The sequence below is a fragment of the Pestalotiopsis fici genome (assembly GCF_000516985.1).
Source record: "Pestalotiopsis fici W106-1 unplaced genomic scaffold PFICI_Scf_5, whole genome shotgun sequence".
Taxonomy (NCBI): Eukaryota; Fungi; Ascomycota; class Sordariomycetes; order Amphisphaeriales; family Sporocadaceae; genus Pestalotiopsis; species Pestalotiopsis fici.
The window spans coordinates 3834189-3857719 of NW_006917095.1; the positions used below are offsets into that span (position 1 = coordinate 3834189).

Below are 23531 nucleotides of genomic sequence, written 5' to 3' on the forward strand. Positions count from 1 at the left end.
CGATTGTTGAATATGCAAATCTTGTCGAGGCATTGGTTGAAGAGACCCTTATCTTGCTCCCGGAAAGACAATGGACCCACAATGCATTTTGATTGAGTTACATTGAGACCTCCATTGCGTTTCCTGAGATGACGTTGAGATCTTTCGACCTCAATCTCGAGTAGATGCTCACCGGCAGGGTGGGGCCACTAGTCGAGTCGCAATCTTAACGAGCCCTATTTTGGAGCCGGAACCCGAGAGCCTGGCATCGGCGAGCGCGATCGCGGCCTCTGCGTCTGGGCTGATGAGGGTGAAGAGAGGTTGTTGGGTTGGTTAATGGGTGTCAGAGGGGCGATACCAGAAAGGATGCGCTTGGTGGTAGGGCGAGTAGCAGGCATTGTTAATCCTTTGTAGGTGATGAGAGATGTTGTTTGATAGTGTGTGAAGAAGTTTGATGGAACTGATTGTGGTGCTATCCAATTGTAGTCACTTTCGAGCTCTCGAGAGGCAGTATATTTCTATTGCGTTGGCAATTGGTGTGTTTTGGCTATGGCAGAACTTGCTGCTTATCGTCGACTGAAATTCGTGCAATCAAGGATAGTATAGAAGTAAAGAATCGTGAGGAGCGTCTCGCACTCGAAGGTTGTAAATCCGCAAGTTGAAAGGCAAAAAACAATTCTCAGAAGAAAAGGAGTGTGAATAAGGAGTGATGTGCGTCTGAATGACTGATTGCTGTGTGTCTGTACGTTGGAAACACAAGATGTGAGTACCAAAAAAAAAAGAGGAGGAAACAAAAAGCGGCTGAGGGAGAGGATCTGGTCATGATATAGTCGTCCGACATCCTATAATTACAATACATACTTCACAGGGTTGGTGCCGTACTTCGCAAGTACGGTGCCTGCTGCTGCATGGTCAGATTGCATGTCCCTGAATGGTTCCCGCAATGGTCTTTGTCCACTGTGTGTACACTTGCAGCGAGATGCATTGAACCGTGGATCCCCTACCCCAGCTGGCTTGTTGAAACTAACGGTGCGTGTTGGTCTTAATTGGCTTGACTCGGGAATTTTCGACTGCCAATGATCGAACGATGCTCGAGCACAAGTGATAGGGGTCGTCCTGGCTTGGGGGCCACTGTCGAACCCGCAGGTAAACAGGCACTTCAAGCCATCGCGTGCTTTTGTGTGGGTGACGTGCATTAGCCTATTGACCCGTCGATCTCTTAGTGGCGCCACACTTTAGGCTTGACGTCCAGGGTGAGCGGGCTGGTGGCTCTTCATCGCTCTTCAATGGTGGAAAGCTCTGATCACTTGATGGACGTGGTGATGAGATGAGATCCTTTTGGCAAGGTAAACAACAAGGGGAAGGACGGGAAGAGCCAAAGGGGGCTTCGAGAGGCCAATTGGCGATGGGATGGGTGGCTTGTACGGGATCATGGCATGACCATAGGATGAGTTGGCATGTTTTTGAGACAGGATGGCTTGGCTTTACCTTTGGGCTGTGCATAATTATTCTAGAATAGCTAGAATAGTGTTTACGGGACATCTCAGGGTCCATCCTTGCATAACGGGAAACAGATAAACAATGAAAGTACCTCACCACGGCAGCATCTTTCTTCTGGTGCGGGATGGCAAGTGAGGCGATCCTGACCATGATGCCTGCTGCACCTTTTCTAGCATTGTATATCCTCATCAGGCGTCAATGCATAGGTACTCTCTCCATGCTTCGATATGCCGTAGCCGGTCGATGCTGTGAAGGCCAAGGCGCAATGGCAAGCGATTGGTAAAAATGTGATGTGCAGCTATTCAACAGGTTTGGCGTCATAGTAACTTAAACATTGCTTGGCTACTACAAAGCGTCACCTAGCATGTCTGGTAGTTCGATAGCTTTGTATCGCTGTATGGGGATCGGCTGGATATCGCAGTTTGCTCGATCTCTTGTCTTAAAGAGTAATTTATTAGGGCCTCTCGCAGTTTGTGTGGGGAGAGGAACCATAGGTATCAACGTTTCACGACTGATTCGTAAGACGCAAAGACAGAAAAGCCCACGTAGATGCCGGCAATGAATATAATCGAATCGCGGCAGCAGGTTCTAGACACTGGAGACAGTGTCACTATGAGGATAGACTCCACCTCTCGACATGTTCCTCCAATGCTCATGAAAAACAGTCCGGCGCATAGCGTAATAAGCTGGTGGGTTTCAGATCGCGACGGGATTCGCCGTGCCCTCTATCGGACCATAGAGGACGACCACGCTCATTCGCTGTTCCTCTTGCTTCCAGAAGGAGCGGGCTGACTAGTACCGATTCCAAGCGACTTACCTCTGGCCAAAGGGCCTACCGGGGGCCTTTCAGTCAAGAAGTAGTTTGTGCACAGATAAACAATGCTCGAAAGAACCAAATCATGGTGGACTGCGGGTAGGTGATTTGGATCCTGGTAATTCCCGTCCAGCTATAGCAGTTTCCGTCGTTGAACTCGAGGCGAGTTGGAGAGTTCGGACGGATACTCACAGAAGCCTCTTGCTATACCTACTACCTACTTGAACCCCTTCGCTACCTTGTGGGGATGACGCAACCATTGCAGTGCCCAATGGTGCGACAGACCAGGAACGCCACGTTCTACAATTAGTACACACACGGCACTTGATAACATTGTTGCTATCTAGCACTTGTTAGTGAGGAAACCAAGGAACTATCCAAGGGCTCTGGCATGTGATCAGACCGTAGAGAAGACAACACATTTATTGATACCCTGCCCGCTACGCAATATTCTTGAAAGCTCTCTATCGTGCAGAGTCAGACACAAGGCGAGACCTTAGAGTCAATATTGATGGATCGGATGTTCGTCGTTTCAACCTGCCACAAAAATTAATCAATCTGGGATAAGCGCACTGGCGGGAAGACCAAACTTTGTGAATCTCCCCTTTACATGCCGCACGATCCAAGATTCTTGATATCGTTTATCGAAATTGGCATGTTCTCTTTGTGTATCTTTGAATCAGAAAGTCGGCTTTGACATCTATGTAATGCTACCACGGTAGGTTAGAAGATTTCATCTTGGACCCTAAGCATTGTTGAATCTTTGGTTTTCTTCCTCGCTGGGGCAGCGTAACGCCTTGGGCTCACGCCAATGTGGCATGCGTAGTGATGACCAGGACCAAGTGTTTTGTTTTCCTCTTTCTCTTGATTATGCTTTAGTAATGCCTGTCGTATTTCTCCATAAGTGGATTGATTACACGGACGGAAAGGCTGACGCGTTTGCAGTGTACTCTTGTTTTGATGCAAGTTAATTTGTGTAAACAGCTGTTCTTCCCCAGCCGAGATTTCAGGCGGCATAGTATTCAAGTAGGACTTGCTGGTAGTCCGAAGATGAAGAAAAGAAACAGAATAGAATACGAAATCTCTTGTCTAACTGCGTACCAAGCGATATTCCCAGAACATTGTAGGCTTTTGCTGGTAGCCTCGGGCCAGCTGCTTTAGGCTCCGAGATTCTTGTCGGTTCCAAAATCGCGTCGGGACAACAGGATTAATACCAATTAACATCGCGCAATCGCGTAGCAGATCACGAACTTCGGATCCGAAACAGGATTCATTTATTCGCACAACCGGATCAAATATTTCTCAGCGACATCTCTCATTGAGAGACCCGCAAGGTAAACGAATTGGTGACCAAAACCCTGAAAAGCGCCCAGGGAGGGAAATCTTTGGGAATATTGTATGTAGAGAATATTCGGGATCACCTTCCTAGGTTCAGCAAAGTTGAGTCTTTATGGCTCACTCAAATCATTATTATTGCTCTCATCTCAATCGTAGCTCATTAATCATATCCTATCAAAGTTGTATTATTGAACCACACGTCATGTATTAGAACCAGTTCCTCCGTTCCGCAAATGACTTTGATGTGTCGGGTCACCACTTTCATGGCTAAGCCTTGTTGATGCCATCGAACTTACTGGACTATGTGCGCCCTGTCGTGTAGGTGTGACTGGGCTAACCAGCGTATCACCTTGTCCGTAGCGTGGTGTTGGAGGAGCGAGAGTGTTTGGATTATCAGCTTCCAGCTCAAAGATTGCGGCTGGTTCCCGTAATCGACCGACGGAAAGTGCTGTTGCTGGTAGTTCCTGTGTATTTTTTCCTTCCAACTCGGATATTTCTGCACCTCCAAGCTCTGCCCGTAACGAGTTCTTCCTGTCTGGACCTTCCAACTTTGGAATGGATAAAGCGGCGGTGCTTTTCCCATCTTCTGTTACTGGGTTTTTATCCTTCCTTCTTGCTCGTCCGAAGAAGAAGGCGGCGACTAGAAGTATGACGACGCCAACACCTACACCAACACCGATCCCTACTTTGGCACCCGTAGACATGCCACTGCCTGGCGTAGATGATGCTGCGGCTGCTGTTGAGGTAGCTGAAGATGTCACGCTGGATCTCAACGAAGACGGAATAAGTGACGCAACTGGATCCGACGTAGTGGTCGAGCTTCCCGTTTCTAATGGTATGGCTAAACCTGTGGAGGATGGACTGGCTCCATCTTCTGATGACGTGGGCTCCGACTCTGATTCTGTCGTTTGGGGGAGGTCCGACGCCTGGAAATTCAGTTGATAAAGCGGTGCGTAAACCGTGAATGTCTTCATGTCGTCGTTGGGCAGTTCGAGCAGTGAGAAATCTTCAAAACTTCCCGAGTTGCAGACCACTGTCGAAAAACTCGTCGACGTGGCAAGGTTGACGCATGTTGCCGCGTATGTGTTGAATGTTTCAATGGATGATGGCGTGAAGCCGCTATTGTTTATGTGTTATTCCGGCTTGAAGTTATTTTCTGATCTTCAGAAGCAAATTGACATACGTAGGACAACACGCTGCAGCCGTCTCTCCATCGGTTAGACTATATTCTAGGCCCCAGCCTGTGCTTCCTCCAGCTGTCGCCATGGCGGCGGTCGTATAGCCCTGCGGACAGGCAATTCCAGGAGAGTAGAAGCCCCATCCCATCATGACCCCGGGGTCAATCATTGAGCTTGCACGCGGCGGCCAACAATCCGTCCAGTCATGAGCATTACTCGCTGAATTGCACGTCTGTCCTTGCCAGCCGGTTGAGCACTACAACATATGTTAACAAGCCCACTTTAAGATGAATTAGTTGAGTCGGAAGTAATATTTTTTCCCCCGTGCATCCGGTCTGAGTGTACTATTTCATAACACTGCATCAAGAAATATATGCTTGCGAGATAACCCAGCACGGGTCAGAAGTAACACGAGAAGTTGCTTACAGTAGCACACCCCAGCGCCATCGCATAAGAGCAAACCGGAGGTGCGGTCCATGTCGTCGTTAGAGGACCGAGCAGAGTGCGCGGCGATGTCATGATTCCTGCGCCGTTCGCACTCCGCGTATACGAATGGTTGAATGCGCGGCGGCTACAAGCTACAAGAAGTTAAATCCACGACAATGAATCGAGTAGCAAAAAGTGGAAACTCCAGATTGAAAAAAAGTATGCAACGAATAGATAAATTGTGCAGATTTCAGGATAGTCCCGGTTGGGACAGTTGATGATTACCCGCCACCAGAATCATTAATCTCCATTCATGAGCTGGCTATCTACCTAGGTATGTATACACCCCATTTTGTTCAAAGGTCTACTTGCCCTGCCATGACGATGGCCTGCAGGTGACAGAGCACATCCTGATACAGGTTTCGCAGAAATGTGCGCTTGGCTTCATGGTTGTGCAACACGCGATTGGTCCTGTGCCCCTGCTCACGGCAAACCTGATTTTGGGGTTCTGGAGCAAAGATCAGTACCATCTCGGAAGGCCGTCTACCGTTACATTGCCATGACCGAATCTGGTCTGGGCTCATCAAACGCTCACTCCTTGTCTGCATCTATCAGATCAGATTTGTGCCTAGCTCGTAGTACCAATAGTCAACCGAGTCCCCAGCAAAATTCCTGCTCCAAAGGGCTGCGGACCAAATCCACCTACTTCGTCGCTGATTTGGTAATTTCGGGGCTGCCCTTTCAGTTGTATCACGTGGAAATGCTCTCAGCATCGAATCTATTGATTTACTTTTTTTTTATGTCTTTTAATATCTAAGAGTCGAGTTTGCAATCACTCCATGGCAATTGATACACTTCACCTCATAGCATCAGGTCGGGTGCCTCTCAGCATTGCTCGCCTGTCTCTCTTCAGCGTTGAGCCTGACAGCCGAGCCGGAGGATTCATGTCGAGATCAAAAAGTCCTCCAGCGTTAGGTAATCATGGGGAAGAAGATGGGTTGCGCCTCGTCTGTGGTGGGAATGCATGTATGAATCAATGGCGCAGCAGCAATTTTGTGCATTAGCGCATAGTTCAACGGCAGCTCAGCAGTAATATCGTCTATGAGTAGCGATGATTCATAGTGAGCCATGGAGTTTGATTGGATGGTTTGTCAGCTGCGATCCACTCAAGCGCTGTAAGCTGTGGTCCTCCTTGGCTTGGACAGTCTCGACCGTTTGACTCGGTTCTACTACAACTGCAAAAATCGTATGCCTTGCAATGGAGGTGCTTTGATATTCTCGTCACTTATAAGGACTATCGAATCCCATAAAAACTCTGTTCTCAATAGTTCTTCCTCATTCTCATACCAACATATTCTCCTAGTCGGAACCCACAAGCTAAATGCTACTATTACCTCTTGATTCCGGCACAGTCACGACATCAACCACTCAACAGCACAACATGGACTACCAAATACCCCAGGGGATGCATTTGATCCCCTCTGAGCTTCTGGATTTACGACCAGACTCGGAGATTGACAATGATATCCTCCATCCTAAACCGGTCACTGACGAGAAAAATATATGGGTTTTCTGGCATAGCGGCTTTACAAACATGCACCCATACTCGAAGCGCAACATCCGTGCTTGGTTCCGCCGCTTCTCCAAGCTGGGTTGGGTGATTCGCGTCATGGACAAGGAGCCCGGATCGCCCCTCAATATAGAACACTGGGCAGACACGAAGGATCCAGATACCTTCCCGCGCGCCTTCATCGACGGGACTCTTATCGGCGACCATGCCGTCCAACACACTTCAGATCTAGTACGGTGGCCCCTCTTGTTACGGTACGGTGGCGTGTATGCAGACGTGGGCATGTTGCAGATTGGCGACCTGGACCGTTTGTGGAGCGAGACGGTGGGAAACCCCGACAGCCCCTACGAAGTCCTTTCGTATAGCGGTGGTGACCCCGAGGACATGTCCTTGACGAATTACTTTCTCTGCTGTCGGCGAAACAACCCGCTATTCTTGCGCGCCCACAAACTCTTTCTGGCGCTGTGGGCTGAGGACGGCGGAAAGACGAGTACCGATGGCATGCATGCCAGTCCACTGCTCAAGGGCGTGCCTCAGATGACATATAGCGGTTCCTTTACTGAGAACGGGAGGACTTATGGCCCACTCGAGGTCGGCACCATGCTCTCGGATTACATCACCCAAGGCCAGGCGCTCAAGATGGTGATGGGTATGGAGGATCCCGAGGACGGTTGGAACGGGCGGGAATATGTCCGAGATCATGTCTACGCCATCGAGTTCATGGTAGGCGCTCAGCTCATCAACGAGTATACCGGCTGGGATGGTCAGTTGGCGTTTAAACTAATGTCGCTGCCACTCCCGCATGAGGGCGAGGCGGAGAGCGAGGAGCAAGCAAAGGCAAGAGAGATTGTCGAGGGTTGTTTGAGCAAAAGTTTTGGATTCAAGTTGGCTACCGGCCTTATCTTACGGGTCAAGGGCGACACATTAAGTTCATTGTGGAGGAAAAATGTAGGCTCGGATGATGTCCCTGGGACATATGCCCACTGGCTTCGTCATGGCACTATGTATTGGACGCAAAACGAGCTGCCGCCAACGACTGAACTGAGGATTGACCAGCCGTTCAAGAGAGGACCATTACTTAGAGCGACATAATGTCGTGGGCGAATTAAAGCGATACGGTATAGACTAGACAGAGCAGAAAAAGCCACGATAGATTTAGAACCCCAGGATTAATTCCCCGATGACATAAAGGAAGTCAATGTAAAGACGACGGAGGCTTATTAAGTGTATCGTTTTTCTTATTGATTCGAATTTGTTTGTCCATACCCGTACCTATTGTAGCATGCCGCCACTGACAATGTGGTCTACGAAGTCCATCCAAGAGACTGACCATGGCTGCTAAACAAATTCAACGATTTGAAATTTGTAAGTAAACCACGACATGTGTATGTAAACTATGTCTTTTCTCTCAACTGTCTATTGCGCCTGATTATGATTTAGGCCCTGGCAATCTCTATTGATTCTGGGAGGTATTCGGTCCTGCCGGGCCAGAGACCAATCTGACAAAGTCGTTAACTGTTTGTCGTGACACTATGTTTTTTTGAGACTCACTTTTCAATCATGCCCCCAATTACGCCCTTTTTAGGCTGCTGTTCTGAAAGGCTCTCCCGTTTGGCGACCGACTCTGGGTCTGTGGACCGTTTTTGCAGGTACAGATTGTCAAAATTCGGCCCGGAAAGCTGTACGTGGTCAGTCATCATATCACGAGCGTTTGACTAGAAAACAACAAGACTAACCACAGAATTCTCGGTAGTGTTGCCACCGCCTTGAATAGGTCCTGCTTTGCCGCCGACCGAGGCTTGGTTTGGTGTTGAATCGCTCATCTTGATGTAAATAGTATATGAATTGTTTAAGGCATTGTAAACTGGACCTTCAACTCACCAAACCGAGCAATTTATGTATCTTGAGGAAATTCCAGGAACCAGGTACGACTTCCTGACTCATGACGTTTATTGTACATAGGTGTCGAATTGCTTTGTTTGCGGCACCCACGTCACCGCGCTGCCAAAGTCTATGAGGTCATCAAGTCAGTGATGCTACTAGTAGTTCCCGTCTAAGATGAAGCCGTGTGCACGAGCCACATGTGATGGCAATGATATATCTATTGCCGTGCTCATTATCTTTGGCATAATAAATATGTATAATGCAGATTGGTGGTTTACACAAGGTGCATCTGCCAACGTTACGAACCACCAATGTTAGATCCCAGTCCGATCCAGGTCGCGCCAGTCGGATTGCAGCATGTAGGGAGGTAATCAAGTATAAGTCCGGCTAATTAACAATAGCTTGAACTCACTTCTTGAGACCATTGTGAAAGCACAATCTGGCTGAGTTCCAGTAACGTCGACTAGTGGCATCAAGTTCATGTCATTCCGAGTCGTGTATTTACTGAATCTGTTTGTCGCACTCATCTTTGTTGACAACCCCTGTAAGCGAATTGTTAGCATTATGATGATCACGTGGATCATGAACCAAGAACACTCAACCTCAGTAGATCAGTGTGCCCATCGCAGTAAGTAGGCACACTGCCCGTCGAGGACCAAAGGAAGCTTGACCAGGTGATTCCAAAGATTCTGCAATGGGGGAGTTTGTAACAGAATCTGCCAAGCCGCTGGCAGCCACAGTCTTCATTTACCACGGCCCGCTGCAAGTAAGACAATAGTACACAATATATACCAATGATAGGCAGTTTAGGGCGTGCAATCAGATTGATTTGCTTTTAGCGTTGTTGCATAATTTGTATGCATTACAAAAGGGTTATATAGCAGCAGCAATAGTGGCAACCTCAAACATGCAAGGCCAATATTACTGAGCAAGTATAATATTTCACATGTAAGCTTTCTTTCTCGGCGAGGCTATATTGGATTTGATGAGATTTCCGGAGAAGCTTTATAATGCTCAGATGTAACAATCCGCTGGTGACATGTTGGAGCGCTTGATTGTTGGCGGCACCGGAAAATACAGACAAGTCAGTAAGCTGCAGCCAAAAATGCAACATTGGTATCCCCATAGGTCAATAAAATGCACGACTTCGTATAGACGCCTTGGCGTTGCTGCGGAGAAGCGGCATCGACACATTATAAAGTGAGCATGTGTTTCCAAAAGTCAAAGTGGATAATCAAACAAACTGTTATCGACGCAACTCATAATCATCATGCTCTTTGTCTTGTCAAGTGTCTTTGTCGCAGCTGCAGCGGCCTGCGTTATTCCAGACGTAGGTCTTCCCAATAACATCGTGGAGCCTTTCTCTATCCAATTGCAGAACGCCTCATTTCCTGATGTACACAACCATTTTCTCAATCTATGGGACTGGGGCGGCGGGGACCAGCATCTATTCGTGAGCCCAGCCGGCAACTCGACCAGCGAGCTCACGCTCGTCGAAGGTGTCATCACTCTGCCCTGGGATCCCATTCGCCGTGCTGTCATCAACGGCGAGTACGAGGTCAAGGACAATACCACCAAGATGTTCATGACGGAGCGCGGGGACCCTCGTGCCATTTGGGATGTCGTCTATGGGTGCAATCCCGACACGGATGCCCTTCAGACAGAACTGCGATTCAAGTCGCGGGGGGATATCGAGGAGGGAGGCATCATGGGTGTGAGACCATTCAATGGAGCTTATGACTTTCGATGGAGGCCGGCTGGGACCTCAGGTAAGACCACAATTAATCGTGGGATACGGTTTTATTGACCTCGTAAATAGTCATCGATCCGGACCGTCTGTGGATTGGAGTGACGCTTGTTGTGGTAGAGCCGGAATGATTGGGCATCGATCAAATCAGATCCCTTTTTAGAGGTTGAGACAGTCATATGAAGTTGAAAAGCATTGAGCCGCACTATGTTATTGCGCTGCTCCATGGCATGTCCTCCGTGTAAGCTTGTTCAGAACTGCCGGGTCGCGGAGTTGAGAAGTCAATCAATCCTGTGGCCGTGACATGATCAGCCGCCCTGACTTTCCTTTGCTCCACAGCTTTCCATAAAGCACGGCAAGGTCTTTTGTGTATGAGCCTATTCACGAAAATGATGTAAATATCGTGTCTTGTCTGCGATGCTGCATTTCAACTCTGAATGCACGACCTTCTAGGCTTTTAGACACCACAATTTGGCCGACTTTGCACAAGGTCAAGTGCAACAATACCAGGAGCATTTGTAGGTAGCAGTCAATTTTGCAATATATGTGGGTACATATCTAGGTATTCAAAGTGCTCCTGATTGCGCTCATTGTATGGAGCTTGGATACTCACCATGTACAGATGAAGGAACTGTTGAACTTCACTGTCCTGATTCCAGCTGATGTACAGTATCATAGTATCGATCAATTCTTCGATACAAGAAAATTGGTATCAGACACCATCTTGCAAGATAGCCGGCTGGATGGGAAAATAACAATATCATACTGGCCGACGAATAGGCACTGACTGGCATCACTCGGAGAATCACAAATAATAAGCCCAGACATTCTAGACTATCAGCAGGTGTTGTTTATCAATAGAACGATACATCGTTAAGGAGCAGACTTGGTGGGCTAAAAGCCACTATGGTATAAATTGACGATCTGACAAGCACAGCGAGACATACCCAACTCCATCTAGTGAAATCAGTGCTGGTGAAGGTGTCGGGAGTGTCCATGATGACGCGGATCGTGTGCAAGTGTGCCTGGCACGTCTTGCCCGTTCTTGCTTGCCAGCGTGGAAGTCTGACCAGGCCGAACCAGGCCTATCCTAATCGCAAAGCATCCCATCATCATCGCAAGGTGTCGTGTGGCTGCCAATCGAGCAAAAGCCTGAACCGTAGAACGCCGGAGGTAACAAGGAGGAAATTGCACAGAAACAAGGCTTAAGCAGAGTCGCCAAAGGTGTTCTCGCCCGAGTACGTGATGTAGAGGAAACTGGAAACAATCAAAGTTAGCCACGAGTTTGGCTGTGTGCTCAACACAATCTGATCCGAGGGAAACTTACCCATCCTCGTCCTTGTGTTCCTCGTAAATGCTACTCATCAGAGCAGCCGTTGGCGGAAGAACTTCATCGACAAAGATGAAAATGGCCTTTTCCGGAGACAACTTGATGCGCTTTCGGATAACATAGACGAACTGGCCGACGGTGAGATCTGCGGGTACGAGATACTTCTTCTTGTCGATAGTGGCGATATCAGACTTCTCGACCTTTTCGCAAATAACCTAGAGGAATAGGCGTTAGCAATCAAAATCACCAAGCTGTATAATCATGCAAAAGTTTAATGCAAGGTGCTGCTGTTGCGATGTACCGAAAGCGACCAGGGTGTGAAGGTGACGATACAGTGGCGGCGATAAGCAACACTGGCAGGCAGCGGTGTGTAGATGACGCCGGGCTAGCCAAGGCATTTCGGCACCGGGACCAAAGCGTTGCGCACAGAAACACTGGCGATGGCTATCACAATGCATCTCGGATGGAGTAGCAAAAGAGAATGAACTCACCGGAATACGGTCGGCATACTTCTGTCGGATTCGCTCGGCCTCGGCCTTACGCTTCTCGAAGGGGTGCTCGTCCTTGAACTTGGATCGCATATTGGGCGAGTGTAATGACGTTGTCGGTGTAGTTGGTCTGTATGGGATGCGACTGGGCGTTGTTGGTTGGGTCAGTGAGAATATGAGTTGGAGATTGTCGTCAAAGTTATTGGCAGCAGTAGAGATGGAGGTGGATTAGAGGGTGAAGGTTGGTAAGTAGGTAGGAGTGGGAAGAGGAAAGCAAGTTGTGCTTTGGCTGGAGGACTGGCGTAAGGTTGTAGGTATGCGGAGGTGACCTACATACAACCTTGAGGTACTGCCTGCCTGGTAGGTAATCACCTGGTTTAGTGACCCGATGGCCAGCAGGTACACACCGGATTGCGTGCGTCGATTGCTTAATCGGAGTGGGTGATTGACTGACTGGATTGCTCAGCAGCAGGGCGGGGTGATTGAGTGTATGTACCTCCTAGTACTGGGAGCTTCCACCAATGTCTCCAGTCCCGCCTGGGCGAATGAACTATCTTGAGGCAGAATCAAAGTATCTTCAAGGCACAACAATGTGTCAAAGAGACTTTTTGCTCAGTCAGACCACTCAAAGTCCTCAGATCACTGGATCTCAGCGCACTGTCATTGGGAGCATTCCAAGCCGAGCGTTCAGTCACGGAAAGGTACCTTGACCCAAATAAGGCGGGGAGCACGAGGTAGTTGACGTGGGGTCAGGGATCAATGTCTGCCTGGAGAGGTACGGTACCCAGCAGCGTAGAAACGCAATGTATGAGGGGCTGGCGATCTGACTAATGAAGTGTACAGAGTACACTGCGAATGAAAAGACTTACGTTATTTGACTTCCTCTGTCGAAGCAGGAAGGAAACAAATTTGAATGAAGCGATGGGATGTGGTAGATTGAAAGATGTTGCTTGCTGCTAATCGTGTCGTGATGGATTAAGGGCAATCAAGGAAACCGGTAAAGAAAGAGGAGAAAGCGACGAGATGCACGTACGTTTAAGGTATTGGTCGGTCAGAGGCATTGAGACAATGGAAGTGAGCAACCATCCACAGCGCTGAAGACAGGAGGAAAGCGGGGCGAGGCAGTGAGACGACACCTGCGGCCTGGGCAGCTGCTGGGAGAACGTGAACGTGATGCCCGTGGCAACGATAAAGGAAATGCCATGCGCCTTTCCAAATATAGTCTAGCCTCATACCTGTCGCTGGCCTTTGGGTCATCCGGTGAGTGCGAATTGGTCACATTGATACCATGGATGACCTCGTCTTTCTTTCTTTTCTACCCCTTTCGTTTGCCTTGTGCTTACCTCTGAGTAACAAAGAAGAAGACTTGAATCGCTTTGAGATCAAACAGTCGCAGGAGCCCATCATCGTTACTGGTCACGGCCTACGTATATACTCCAGATCAAGGCTTGAATGGTCGTGGGCGTTTGTAGTTGACTCTATTCTATGCTACGGACTACCTCGCAGCCACTTCGTTTGCTTTGTTCAGATCCGAAATAATAATGACCAGACATCAAAGCCATACACGGTGCAGACAAAGATGGAGCAGTGATACATTGCGATGTGAAGAGATGCATTACACTGATTTCTCTGTCCGTAATCTACCTACGAAATATCTATTCTCAATTCATTCTTCCCGTGGCGCGGAAGCCTCCGATGGGCTGCCCAGCCCCCACTCTTGTTAGACCCAGTAGGCACTTATTCCCTTGCGTCTATCGCCGTGCCGGTTATGGGAAACTGTACATATTCAAGCAAATTCGCGTCGACTGAAGTATTCAATTACATTAAGGTGTCGTCTTTGCTACCTCAAGTATCTTTGCGATGTACGCTTTTGGGCATGCCATTTCGCATTGGTTTTTTGTGTACTGGGTGGAACGTATTCAAAATGAGACTGTGCAAAGAAGAAAGGAGAAGAGTATAATTTTGATTAATTCGAAAGCCTGTCACATACGACCATAGATAGTTGAAAACATGGCATCCCGTTCGCTCTGCCCTAATTAAGCAACTAATCGCCGAATCAGTACTCAGGTGGGTGACCACTGGGGAATCCTCGGTGATGTATGTTTTTTTTTGACATTTTTTCAACTTAGTAGAGCCTCGCTCGGACGCATGGACTCAGAAACATCATCTGGGAAGTGGAAGTATGCGTGAACACGAGGGAAAGTGATTTTTGTCCATTCCACGGACTCCAGCATGGCAAATCAGCATGTTGTCTAGTTGGTTATGGGGGAATAACACGTGCTGCAACGAGTTGAATAGCCTTTGAACACGATTCATGGAATTGAGCATGAGAAGAAACTAGGTAGAATCCAAACAGATGAATACGTTGCCGAGAACGAATGCCGATATGCTGTTTCGTCTCGCCAGACGATCTCCAGGCATACTTTCTTATTGCGTCATCTGACCGAATGCATTGAACAGTATCATATATGACCAAAGAGAGCAAAGTATGACAGCCAATACCAAATCATGGGAATATGAATCATTAAATGGTCGTAGATCAGCGCCGAACGCCACCTGTAGAGGCCCACGAGCGAACAAAAAGTCCCCTTGATTTTGCTACAGTGCAAGCCGGTAACTACCTCTCAATTCATGTTGATTTGTGCCATTTGTTACCGGAGTCGGCAAAGTGGTCCCAGTGTGGAGTGTACAGCTTCTTCATCACTCGACTGCTGCCTGTAATTAGGCTTGACTGACCAAAGATCCATCTGAGCAAGCCTTTGTCTCCGCGTTAATATATGCACTATCAATATGTACTCACCTTGAATTTACATTACAGGGCTGTTTTATGGCCGAACCGGAAATCTTTTAGTGGGGTGATGCGTCTTTGTCTGGAGAGGCCCATCGATCGTCCTTGGGCAGCAAAAATGCATGTAACGGGAAGATGGCCATGAATAAGCCGAGATAGCCATGAAAGGGATTTTTCATTTTCCATAAAGCTGCTCAGCCGTCTGTTACATCATTTGATCTCGTCCTCAAGATATCGAATCACACTTCAATCAACAAACATGTGCTCCGGCCCGAGCATGCCCCATCAGAGGCAAGTCTCAAAGGCAAAGTCCCATGCGATTTCCGGACAATCCTCGGGAATGGAGCGCTCAACAGCTCTTGTACTTGCACAATTTGGTGCTCGGGTATCCTTCTGTGATCATAACAAGAGAAGAATCGCACAGGTTGAGGCAGAAATCGTGCCCTCATCATTGTATGGCAAGCACGGCGTGTTGTCAAACAGTGTCTACATTGAAAACGTGGGTGAGGTGGTAGCCTGGATTCACGCCTTTGTCGACAAATTTGGGAGGCTAGACGGAGCTATCAATGCCGTCGCCCTTGAGGCATCCAAGGTTGTGTCGATTACCGAGATGAAGTCACCAACTTGGCATACTGCCATTAATGCAAACCTACCCCAGCTCAAACATGACTAAAGACGCTGCTATCATAAATGTTGGTAGTATTCTTGACATCGTTGACCTTGAAGCTTATGCCCTGTACTCTGCGAAAAAAAAAAAAAAAAAAAAAAAAAGAAAACATGGGATATTCGGTTCCACAAAAGCCATTGCAAAAGAATATGGTCTGGGGAGATTCGAATCAACGCTACCGGACCGTAATTTGAGAAGATGCGATTGAAACGCATCCTCTTAACAATGTTCGTGGTCACACTAATACTTTCATAACAAAGAATAAAACTGCTCTCTTGATCGCAGATAGTCTGAAAATACCGGGTGTGGCATCTCCGACGATAAAAAAACGAATCGCGAAAGTATATAAGTAGACTCAATCTATATTATTCCATTGTAGTAATCGGAATGTAGTCCTTACCTACCTTAATATCGGCCTTAAGAAAGATAAAAGACTTTAGAAAAATTCCCCTGTGTAATCTATCCATCTCGTTAATATTCAGACAGGTCATAATTCATAAGTAGGCAGAACCTCGCCGCAGACGGTGGTCGGGTCGTTTGAAGAGATCTTAACTCGGCCACAAAAACGTGTTTGCTTTTCATTAAACAATGACAACTATGGCCACGCAGAGGTTCATTTTTGCAAGAAGCCAATCTCTAAACAGTTAACAGCGCAGGAAGGCCAATCATTTACAGCCTTGGACTGCCACTGGTCGAAGCCTACCCCGTCATATGAGAACTAGACACCGCAATAGCCTGGAGCCACCCAAGGCGTCCTTCGACAATGTAGCTTAATCCGGCCACGAAGCTTGCCATTTGCCATGATATTCTCGCCGCGGTATGGCCGATGTTCCTTGAAATGCCGAATTAACTCGTCCTTCCTACTTGCTCGTCTTGAGGCTTGCATATCTAGTCAGGGGCAGCGACCATTGCAACAAACGACAGCAGCCGAACCTTAATTTGCAGTAATGCAGCATGCTTGCATATAAAACTAAAACCTCCGCATTATCATAGATGGACGGATTTGGTCGCCTACTTCAATGAATTTCAGTCACTTTAACGATGGGTGTATGTGTTAATTAGTCTATGTCGATTCCCAAAAAAGCTGTTTATATGGAAAGGGTTTTGAGCTACGCCGATCATGTCGATAATTTTCCTAGGGCGACAAGGGTTCGTACAACGGCAGCGTGGGGTGATCCGGAGCCTCAATTTCCTATTATAGCAACAACTCGCTCGGCAACTTCTCCGACGACGAACCGTCTATGCCACGGTACTACAAAATTGTGAAATGGGCTGCAAGATTCTGAAAGATGATATAGAGGGTATTTCTCTCTATTGTCCAATGTTTCAAAGTGGCCCGTGGTCCGTAAAAGTGAGCAGATTGTTATGGAAAAGCTGTCGCGTGTCTTATGCTATGTACAATGGCTGGGCGATTAAACCCACCTCCAGTTCACCTAACCGTTCCGTCATTGTGCCGGGCCGCATTGCCAACCACAAATAAGCTCGTTCGACCACCACTTTTCAAATCCAGTCCAATCAAAATAAAGAGGAAGAAGGCGAAAGATAATAGTAATATTCCAACGCTATCATATTTTCCCTCGTCAAGTCTCCGAAACTCAGCAGCTGACCGAGCCACAATGACTTGTCTCTTCCCCCAACCCTACCCCACATATTAATATTAGTGTCTATAGAGATTCTGGAGTGTTCGGGGACATGTGATATCCTGTGCAGCCTCCGGAGTACTAGCCTCTTTGACGGGCCACACACACTGTTATAAAGGGCCGTTGAACAGCCCAACGAGCGTTGAAAAGTCTATTCCATGATTAATGCCTATGCAGGTACGATGCATCACGGGACATGCAAGTGATGACTGACATTTTCTCCGGCGATCTATGCACGATAAACCGAGATCCATCCACAACGTGTAAATTGCTCACCATGACTCGCACCTGCATTTTTTTTCTGTTTTCTGTGTGGAATCCATCTTACTACGAAAGCTAAACGGCGGTCAAAACTCGTGGTTGTTTGACCTGATGCATCTTGAACGGCGGCGCGGGAGAACGCGTGATCTCGAAAAGCTCTAGAAGGGTTCGTACAGTCAGTGTTCGTCACTTTACCGCGCACCCTACAACATCCGACAGGTTGGGTCTCTACCGTCTTTTCCAGCCATTCCTGGCCCGAGAATTGTATACCAAGAAGGTTCGGCCACGATGGTTTCTCGGCTTGAGTAAGAAATTGTGTATTAGCAAGTGGTGATCCTCCTACCGCAGACAATGTGACCTCTGCGGATCACGAAAATCATCGTTGACCGCTAGCCATGCCAATGGACATGAAGAGATGGACGCACCCACTCTTGCCGGCTGGGTTGTATAGTCAGCTCCGCCTCCACAGACGGCTTTCCCGGCGGGTCATCACATGGCCTGCTTGGAAAAGGAGGATCGTGGAGTCGTCGTGGTGTAAGCCTTCTTGCCGAGCCGGCACTATTCAGATATATAACAAGTAGAATGTCGCCGCAGCTATACGTTTGAATTATCACCATTCCCATCCAAAAACAGTTCTCTGATCTTCTTCGGTACAATATTTTTGGTATTGAAGTTTGTTTGCCAACAATAGTCCATATTTTCTTGTTTGAGTCAGTCAGTATGCGTTTCAGGCAAGACTTTGTACTACCTTTGCTATCGATGCTTTGTGCATCTAGCTTTGCCGCACCGATGAAGGCCACACCCGGAACGGTCAACGACATTATCATCACCGAGGATAACACCGTCAACGGCACTGCTAGCCCTGTCAAGACTCAAACAAATCTTTCCAGTGGCAATGGTTCTTTTCAGATATCCATAACAAACAACATGGGCGCGAGTGGTGTCAATGCATACATCACTGGTCGAAACGCAGCTGGGTCTGTTGTTTTCCTTTCACCACAAGGGGGTTGGTACTATCCAGATCCTCATGGCAGTGCGGCTCCTGTTCAGATCACCGATGATGTCAAGTTGCCACTTGGCGGGGCTGGAAGCAGCAGCACATTTGCACTACCTGGGTACTTGAGCGCGGCTCGTGTATGGATTGCAGAAGGAGAACTGGATTTCTTCACTGTGGCTTCCAATGGTATTCAACTGGTTGAACCGTCATTTGCGAATCCCAAAGATCCCTCGACCGGTATCAACTGGGGCTTTGTGGAGTTGACATACCTCGCGGAGGGTCTCTGGGCAAACCTTTCCTTTGTCGACTTTGTTGGCCTTGTTATGGGCATGACCCTGACGCTTGGAAGCGGCGAGGTGCAAACCAGAAAGGGATTGCGATCAGATGCGATTGCAGGTATTTGCAAGGATCTTGTATCGCAAAGCAATGCCGACGGCCAACCCTGGGGTGACTTGTGCGTCACCGACGACAACGGCACCCCGCTGAGAATCGTGGCACCCAATATCTACCTCAGCGACGACGGAGACGCCTTTTCGGATTACTTCAACCAGTACATTGACCAGGTGGTGAGTCTCTTGATACTATACAATGTGCATTAAAACCCTTACTGACATATAAAAATCTAGTGGTCTCGCTTTACATCTGAGCCTCTGACGATTGACACTCAGTCCGATCCGGGCTTGGTCAAGTGCAATGTCCAGGGCGGCAACAACCTCTTCTGTGACGGCGATAACCGAAGCTATAGCAAACCCTCAGCCGCGGATATCTTTGGCTGCAACTCTGGTCCATTCGCCATCATTGATGGGGATAATGCAGTCCACAAAGCTGTTGTTCCACGACTTTGCGCTGCCTTCAACCGAGGCACATTCCTCCAAGATGGAGGAAATGTTCAACCAAAGCAGCCTAGCAGCGATTACTACCAGTCAAACCCCAACAACCATTACTCCCGTATCATCCACCAATACGAGACTGATGGACAAGGCTACGCATTCTCTTACGACGATGTCAACCCCGATGGAGAGAACTCAGCTGGCCTCGTGGCTGGCCCAGACCCTCGATTGCTGCACATTGTCCTCGGAGGCATTCAGTAAGCATGGAGAGCAGCAAGTGGGACATCTTTGCGTGCCTATATCAACACATCTCATTACTTGTCACAACTTCGCAGTTGTAATCAAGCAGGCACTCAGCCTTGTTTGTTCGATGTTTTTACTTTCTTCCTTTTTAAACATGTCTCTCGCTTTGGATACCACTCTCGCTTGTCTTCAGCATTGTTTTGAGTTGCATTGCGTTTGCGGGTCGGGTTTTCATGGCATATACCACTATCTAGCATGATGACTATATGAAGCATATACGAAGCATATAAACATGTAAATAAGACTCAGTCCGACAAGACAAAACCTACAAATCACGTCATCAATTATTCATTTAGCTTTTAACACGAAACATTTCCTCAATCAGTATCAATTATAACATTCCAATCGACCGGCAAAGTTTGGCTTTATTATGACTTAACAATAGGCCAAATTTATCTCTGGCGTTTGACGAGTGGGTTGGCTGGTCATATTCTTTTTGCAACTTCTGTCGGCGCCGCGGTATCACAGAGATACGGACGAATGAGAACCATGAAATCACTCGAAGAAGCTGAAAGAGAGAGAAGACTCATATCTCGCGCATCTTTGTTATGTTTGGTATCGTTTCGATCATACATTTGACAGCAGAACTTCTCCTCATGTGGCACTCTCCTTCCCTTGGTCGGGATAGCTATGCTTGACATCTTCCACCACGACCTTGGCCTCAATCTCCACCTCGATAACACTTTGATCTAGAGAACGACTTCTTCGAAGCGACTCCTGACTTCCATGCCGGCCATGTTGACTTGAGGGCACGCTTGCACCCGCGGCGTTCAGTACTTGGCGTGGCGGCCACCAACATCGTGCTGAATTTCCATCCGTATCGTTACCGCCCTGAACCATTACCATGTTGCCATACACTCTTTGAGGCGTTCTTAAGAACGCAAACTTTTCCAAACCGGTTTCTCGAATATCATGGTCGCCAATGAAGATGATAGTAGTACTCCACAAAAGAACATTCAACCAGCCTGGCGAGAGGAAATTGTCAGTAGTGGTCAGATACATGCTCGCCAACAACGGTGGCCACTCACCATGAGACGCAATCATTGCGCCAGCAATACCGTAAAAGACCCACCCCGGCTTTGTCCCAGTCATTGCAGCCATTCGACTAATGGCTAGAGGCGCAGTGCAGATAATGTAGATGATCTGATAAATGAGAAATGCTGGATGATGACCAGACGGCTTAGGTGGCTCGTTCTTCTCCCTCGCCTCCATGGAATCGCAGAGGACTTGTGGGAAATGCCGCGCTGATTGGTTATTCCGTTGAAGCGAGAACAACACCCACATCAAAAGACACACCGTAACGGCCATGGCGACGAAAATCCAGAAATATTCAAGCCAGAGCGAATACACGGTGTACTTCGGGTTAACCCAGCACTGTTCCACAGTCAGTCAGTCAGTCAGTCAGCCTTGACATGAGTAACTCCATCTCCGGATAGTACAAAGCTTACCCAGGCACCAGCTCGTGAGTAGAAACCGCCATGGTCTGCCCCGTTATGCGTGCTCAGGATACTGATGAGAGGGAATGCGAAAGCAATGACCCATACAGTTCCCGTCAAGATATAAATGAGCATGCGGGGTAGTTTGTAACCCTTTACAATCGTAGTATACGTATTGACGCCTTCTCTCATGATTAGCCGTGAAATAAACACCAGCAGACATGGAATAGTGTTGATGTTTAATGACTCCGCCAGGACGAGATGGAAAGAAACATGGACTTACTAATGAGAACTAACATTCCACTACACACAAGCTTTCCGACCTGCATAAACCAACCCTGGGCCCAGCAAGCAGCAGTGGGCACGAAAATGCCGTCTTCCTTGACCCATACCACTACAGAAATCGAGATCAGCAATCTCATCCTCAGCTGCCCATTTGCACGAAGGTCGTCAAGGTACTGCACAAGGCGATCGATACACGTTGCCAAGATGCCCCAAGAGGGAGTGGAAAACAAGACCGAGCGCTGCTTACCACTCAATAAAAATGCCATGGCTTCTATCAGATTTGCACAGAGCAAATTATAAATGAGCATCAGCACAGGGTTCCATCTGTTGTCCTTGATCTCATGATGTCCATGTTCTTTCTCGAATCGTGGTGTCGGGGGCTCGCTGTTCGGTGGCGAAGGGAATTTTGCCTTGAGGAAAACATAGTGCCGCTCCTCGAGTCCGAGAGACAGATCATTTGTTCCATCTACTTCAGTCTGCCGCGTCGCCGCGTCGTCAATATTTTGTTGCTTGGTCTGTTTTACAACCACGTCCCATTTGATCAGGCGATATGTAATGTAGAGGACGAGAAGCGCAGTCGACACAAAAGAAAGCAAAGCCAAGGTTGTGACAGCAATCAGACCGTTTCGGACGGTTTTGGGCAGCGGAGCGAGCGTGCTGCCGTCGGCGGGAAGGTGTGAAGCCATTGTCACATCCACCGAGTGGTGAATACTCCCAACAGGCCCAATATATTTCCACCTCAAGGCTTGATGCTGGGCTGGCCTGATCGCGACATTGACAGCCTGTGATCAAGGTCAAGTGAACCCGAGATGAAAAGAAACGAAGAAGATCACCCTGGTTGGTAGTGGGAAATGATGAGCAAGAGACGACAGGGAAGGGCATGGGTGACTACTACCTCCTCCTACTGTTGTTGGATTGGCATGAACTCGACGAGGGTCAGAGCCCACTCAACTCCCCGCGTTTATGGCGGCAGAAGATGGGACCAGGCCGTTATAAGCGACGGGACGGTCCTTCTTGAAGAACTCCATCAAACATTGCTACCTAGTATGTACTGTGTAAACGGTCGACCTATCCGGTGCAGAATCTAGCAGGGATTCCTGCTTGAAGCGAGGGCCCCCGGGAGATTTCCGCGCGAGAGCAACTGCACCTCAATCGGGGTCGGGAGATCCTAGCGGCTGCTGGCCATCCACATCGAGGCGTTTCGGTCGGGAGCAGACAGATCCGTGCATGGTGCGGAGGCAAGCGATCCAATGATGAAGGCTTGAGACCTGGTTTAGAATCCCTGCACGCAACCGTTGCTCCTCGACGGATTGCAGATGAACAAGTACCATGTAATACTACGCCCAACTTCACACCATTTTATCTCAAACCTCCTCTCCAGCTGCCAGCAGCCTTACCACATCGCCGTTCCTCCTTGGCTCGGAGAGGCGGCTTACGGCGGGCGGGTCCGCCTTGACCGCTAGCTTAGCTGAGCCTCAAGAGGGCGACAAGAAATAGACGGCGCACAACAGACGTCAAAGCGTGGTATTCGTGTTACTATATACTAGACTAGATAGGACGTTGAGATGATGTTTTTGCATATGCAGAAGCAGAACGTGGCTTGAGCCTACAGTAGTAGTGGTGGTAGTGGGACGAGTCATTCAAACCCATGTAGCTAAACCTTTCCCCATCTGCACTGGGATAATCTTAGAAACATTGTTTCTGGAGGCCACATACGAGTTAGTACTCCCCAGAATCCCCAACGCTCACCTTGTCTGTCTGTCTGTTGAAGACGCCGGCGATCCTTCACCCTTTGGACAGTGTGATTACAGTCTGGGTCATCGTGGACCGCTTGGGACACTGGTACACTGGGAGTTACTAAATATACCTATTGACCGAGAATAGTCAATGGTACGCCTATGGTTAGTTCTAGAGTAAAGGCTACTATAATTGCAAAACACAGGCATCTAACTAGGCAGACACACATGTTGGGCGCGCTGACTAGCATGATAGCTTAAACAATCTAGATGCGTCCATATTCTCTCGGTGAAACAAAGGCTGCACAAAAGTCTGTGTGCTGGTGTCGTTATG

General features: G+C 48.2%; 8 protein-coding genes across 8 annotated transcripts; 4 read left to right on the top strand and 4 right to left on the bottom strand.

Annotated features, from left to right (window-relative positions):
- Nucleotides 1-3838: 3838 nt before the first annotated feature.
- On the bottom strand, nucleotides 3839-4957 carry PFICI_08440 (uncharacterized protein; the record flags this gene model as incomplete). The annotated part of the gene is made up of 3 exons (XM_007837021.1): nucleotides 3839-3868; nucleotides 3928-4750; nucleotides 4815-4957. The coding sequence occupies 3 exons, from the start codon at nucleotides 4955-4957 to the stop codon at nucleotides 3839-3841; spliced, it is 996 nt and encodes a 331-aa protein (XP_007835212.1).
- Nucleotides 4958-6676: 1719 nt separating this feature from the next.
- On the top strand, nucleotides 6677-7897 carry PFICI_08441 (uncharacterized protein; the record flags this gene model as incomplete). Its single annotated transcript, XM_007837022.1, has 1 exon — nucleotides 6677-7897. One exon carries the CDS (start codon nucleotides 6677-6679, stop codon nucleotides 7895-7897), a length of 1221 nt encoding a protein of 406 aa, XP_007835213.1.
- Nucleotides 7898-8258: 361 nt separating this feature from the next.
- Nucleotides 8259-8628, bottom strand: PFICI_08442 (uncharacterized protein; the record flags this gene model as incomplete). Its single annotated transcript, XM_007837023.1, has 3 exons — nucleotides 8259-8304; nucleotides 8357-8484; nucleotides 8542-8628. The coding sequence occupies 3 exons, from the start codon at nucleotides 8626-8628 to the stop codon at nucleotides 8259-8261; spliced, it is 261 nt and encodes an 86-aa protein (XP_007835214.1).
- A 1331-nt stretch (nucleotides 8629-9959) lies between these two features.
- On the top strand, nucleotides 9960-10567 carry PFICI_08443 (uncharacterized protein; the record flags this gene model as incomplete). Its single annotated transcript, XM_007837024.1, has 2 exons — nucleotides 9960-10458; nucleotides 10509-10567. The coding sequence occupies 2 exons, from the start codon at nucleotides 9960-9962 to the stop codon at nucleotides 10565-10567; spliced, it is 558 nt and encodes a 185-aa protein (XP_007835215.1).
- Nucleotides 10568-11641: 1074 nt separating this feature from the next.
- On the bottom strand, nucleotides 11642-12347 carry PFICI_08444 (Autophagy-related protein 8; the record flags this gene model as incomplete). Its single annotated transcript, XM_007837025.1, has 3 exons — nucleotides 11642-11693; nucleotides 11764-11981; nucleotides 12258-12347. 3 exons carry the CDS (start codon nucleotides 12345-12347, stop codon nucleotides 11642-11644), a joined length of 360 nt encoding a protein of 119 aa, XP_007835216.1.
- Nucleotides 12348-15301: 2954 nt separating this feature from the next.
- PFICI_08445 (uncharacterized protein) lies at nucleotides 15302-15715 on the top strand (the record flags this gene model as incomplete). The annotated part of the gene is made up of 1 exon (XM_007837026.1): nucleotides 15302-15715. The coding sequence occupies one exon, from the start codon at nucleotides 15302-15304 to the stop codon at nucleotides 15713-15715; it is 414 nt and encodes a 137-aa protein (XP_007835217.1).
- Nucleotides 15716-18399: 2684 nt separating this feature from the next.
- Nucleotides 18400-19698, top strand: PFICI_08446 (uncharacterized protein; the record flags this gene model as incomplete). Its single annotated transcript, XM_007837027.1, has 2 exons — nucleotides 18400-19173; nucleotides 19234-19698. 2 exons carry the CDS (start codon nucleotides 18400-18402, stop codon nucleotides 19696-19698), a joined length of 1239 nt encoding a protein of 412 aa, XP_007835218.1.
- Nucleotides 19699-20334: 636 nt separating this feature from the next.
- On the bottom strand, nucleotides 20335-22147 carry PFICI_08447 (uncharacterized protein; the record flags this gene model as incomplete). The annotated part of the gene is made up of 4 exons (XM_007837028.1): nucleotides 20335-20705; nucleotides 20769-21114; nucleotides 21189-21358; nucleotides 21460-22147. 4 exons carry the CDS (start codon nucleotides 22145-22147, stop codon nucleotides 20335-20337), a joined length of 1575 nt encoding a protein of 524 aa, XP_007835219.1.
- Nucleotides 22148-23531: the final 1384 nt, after the last annotated feature.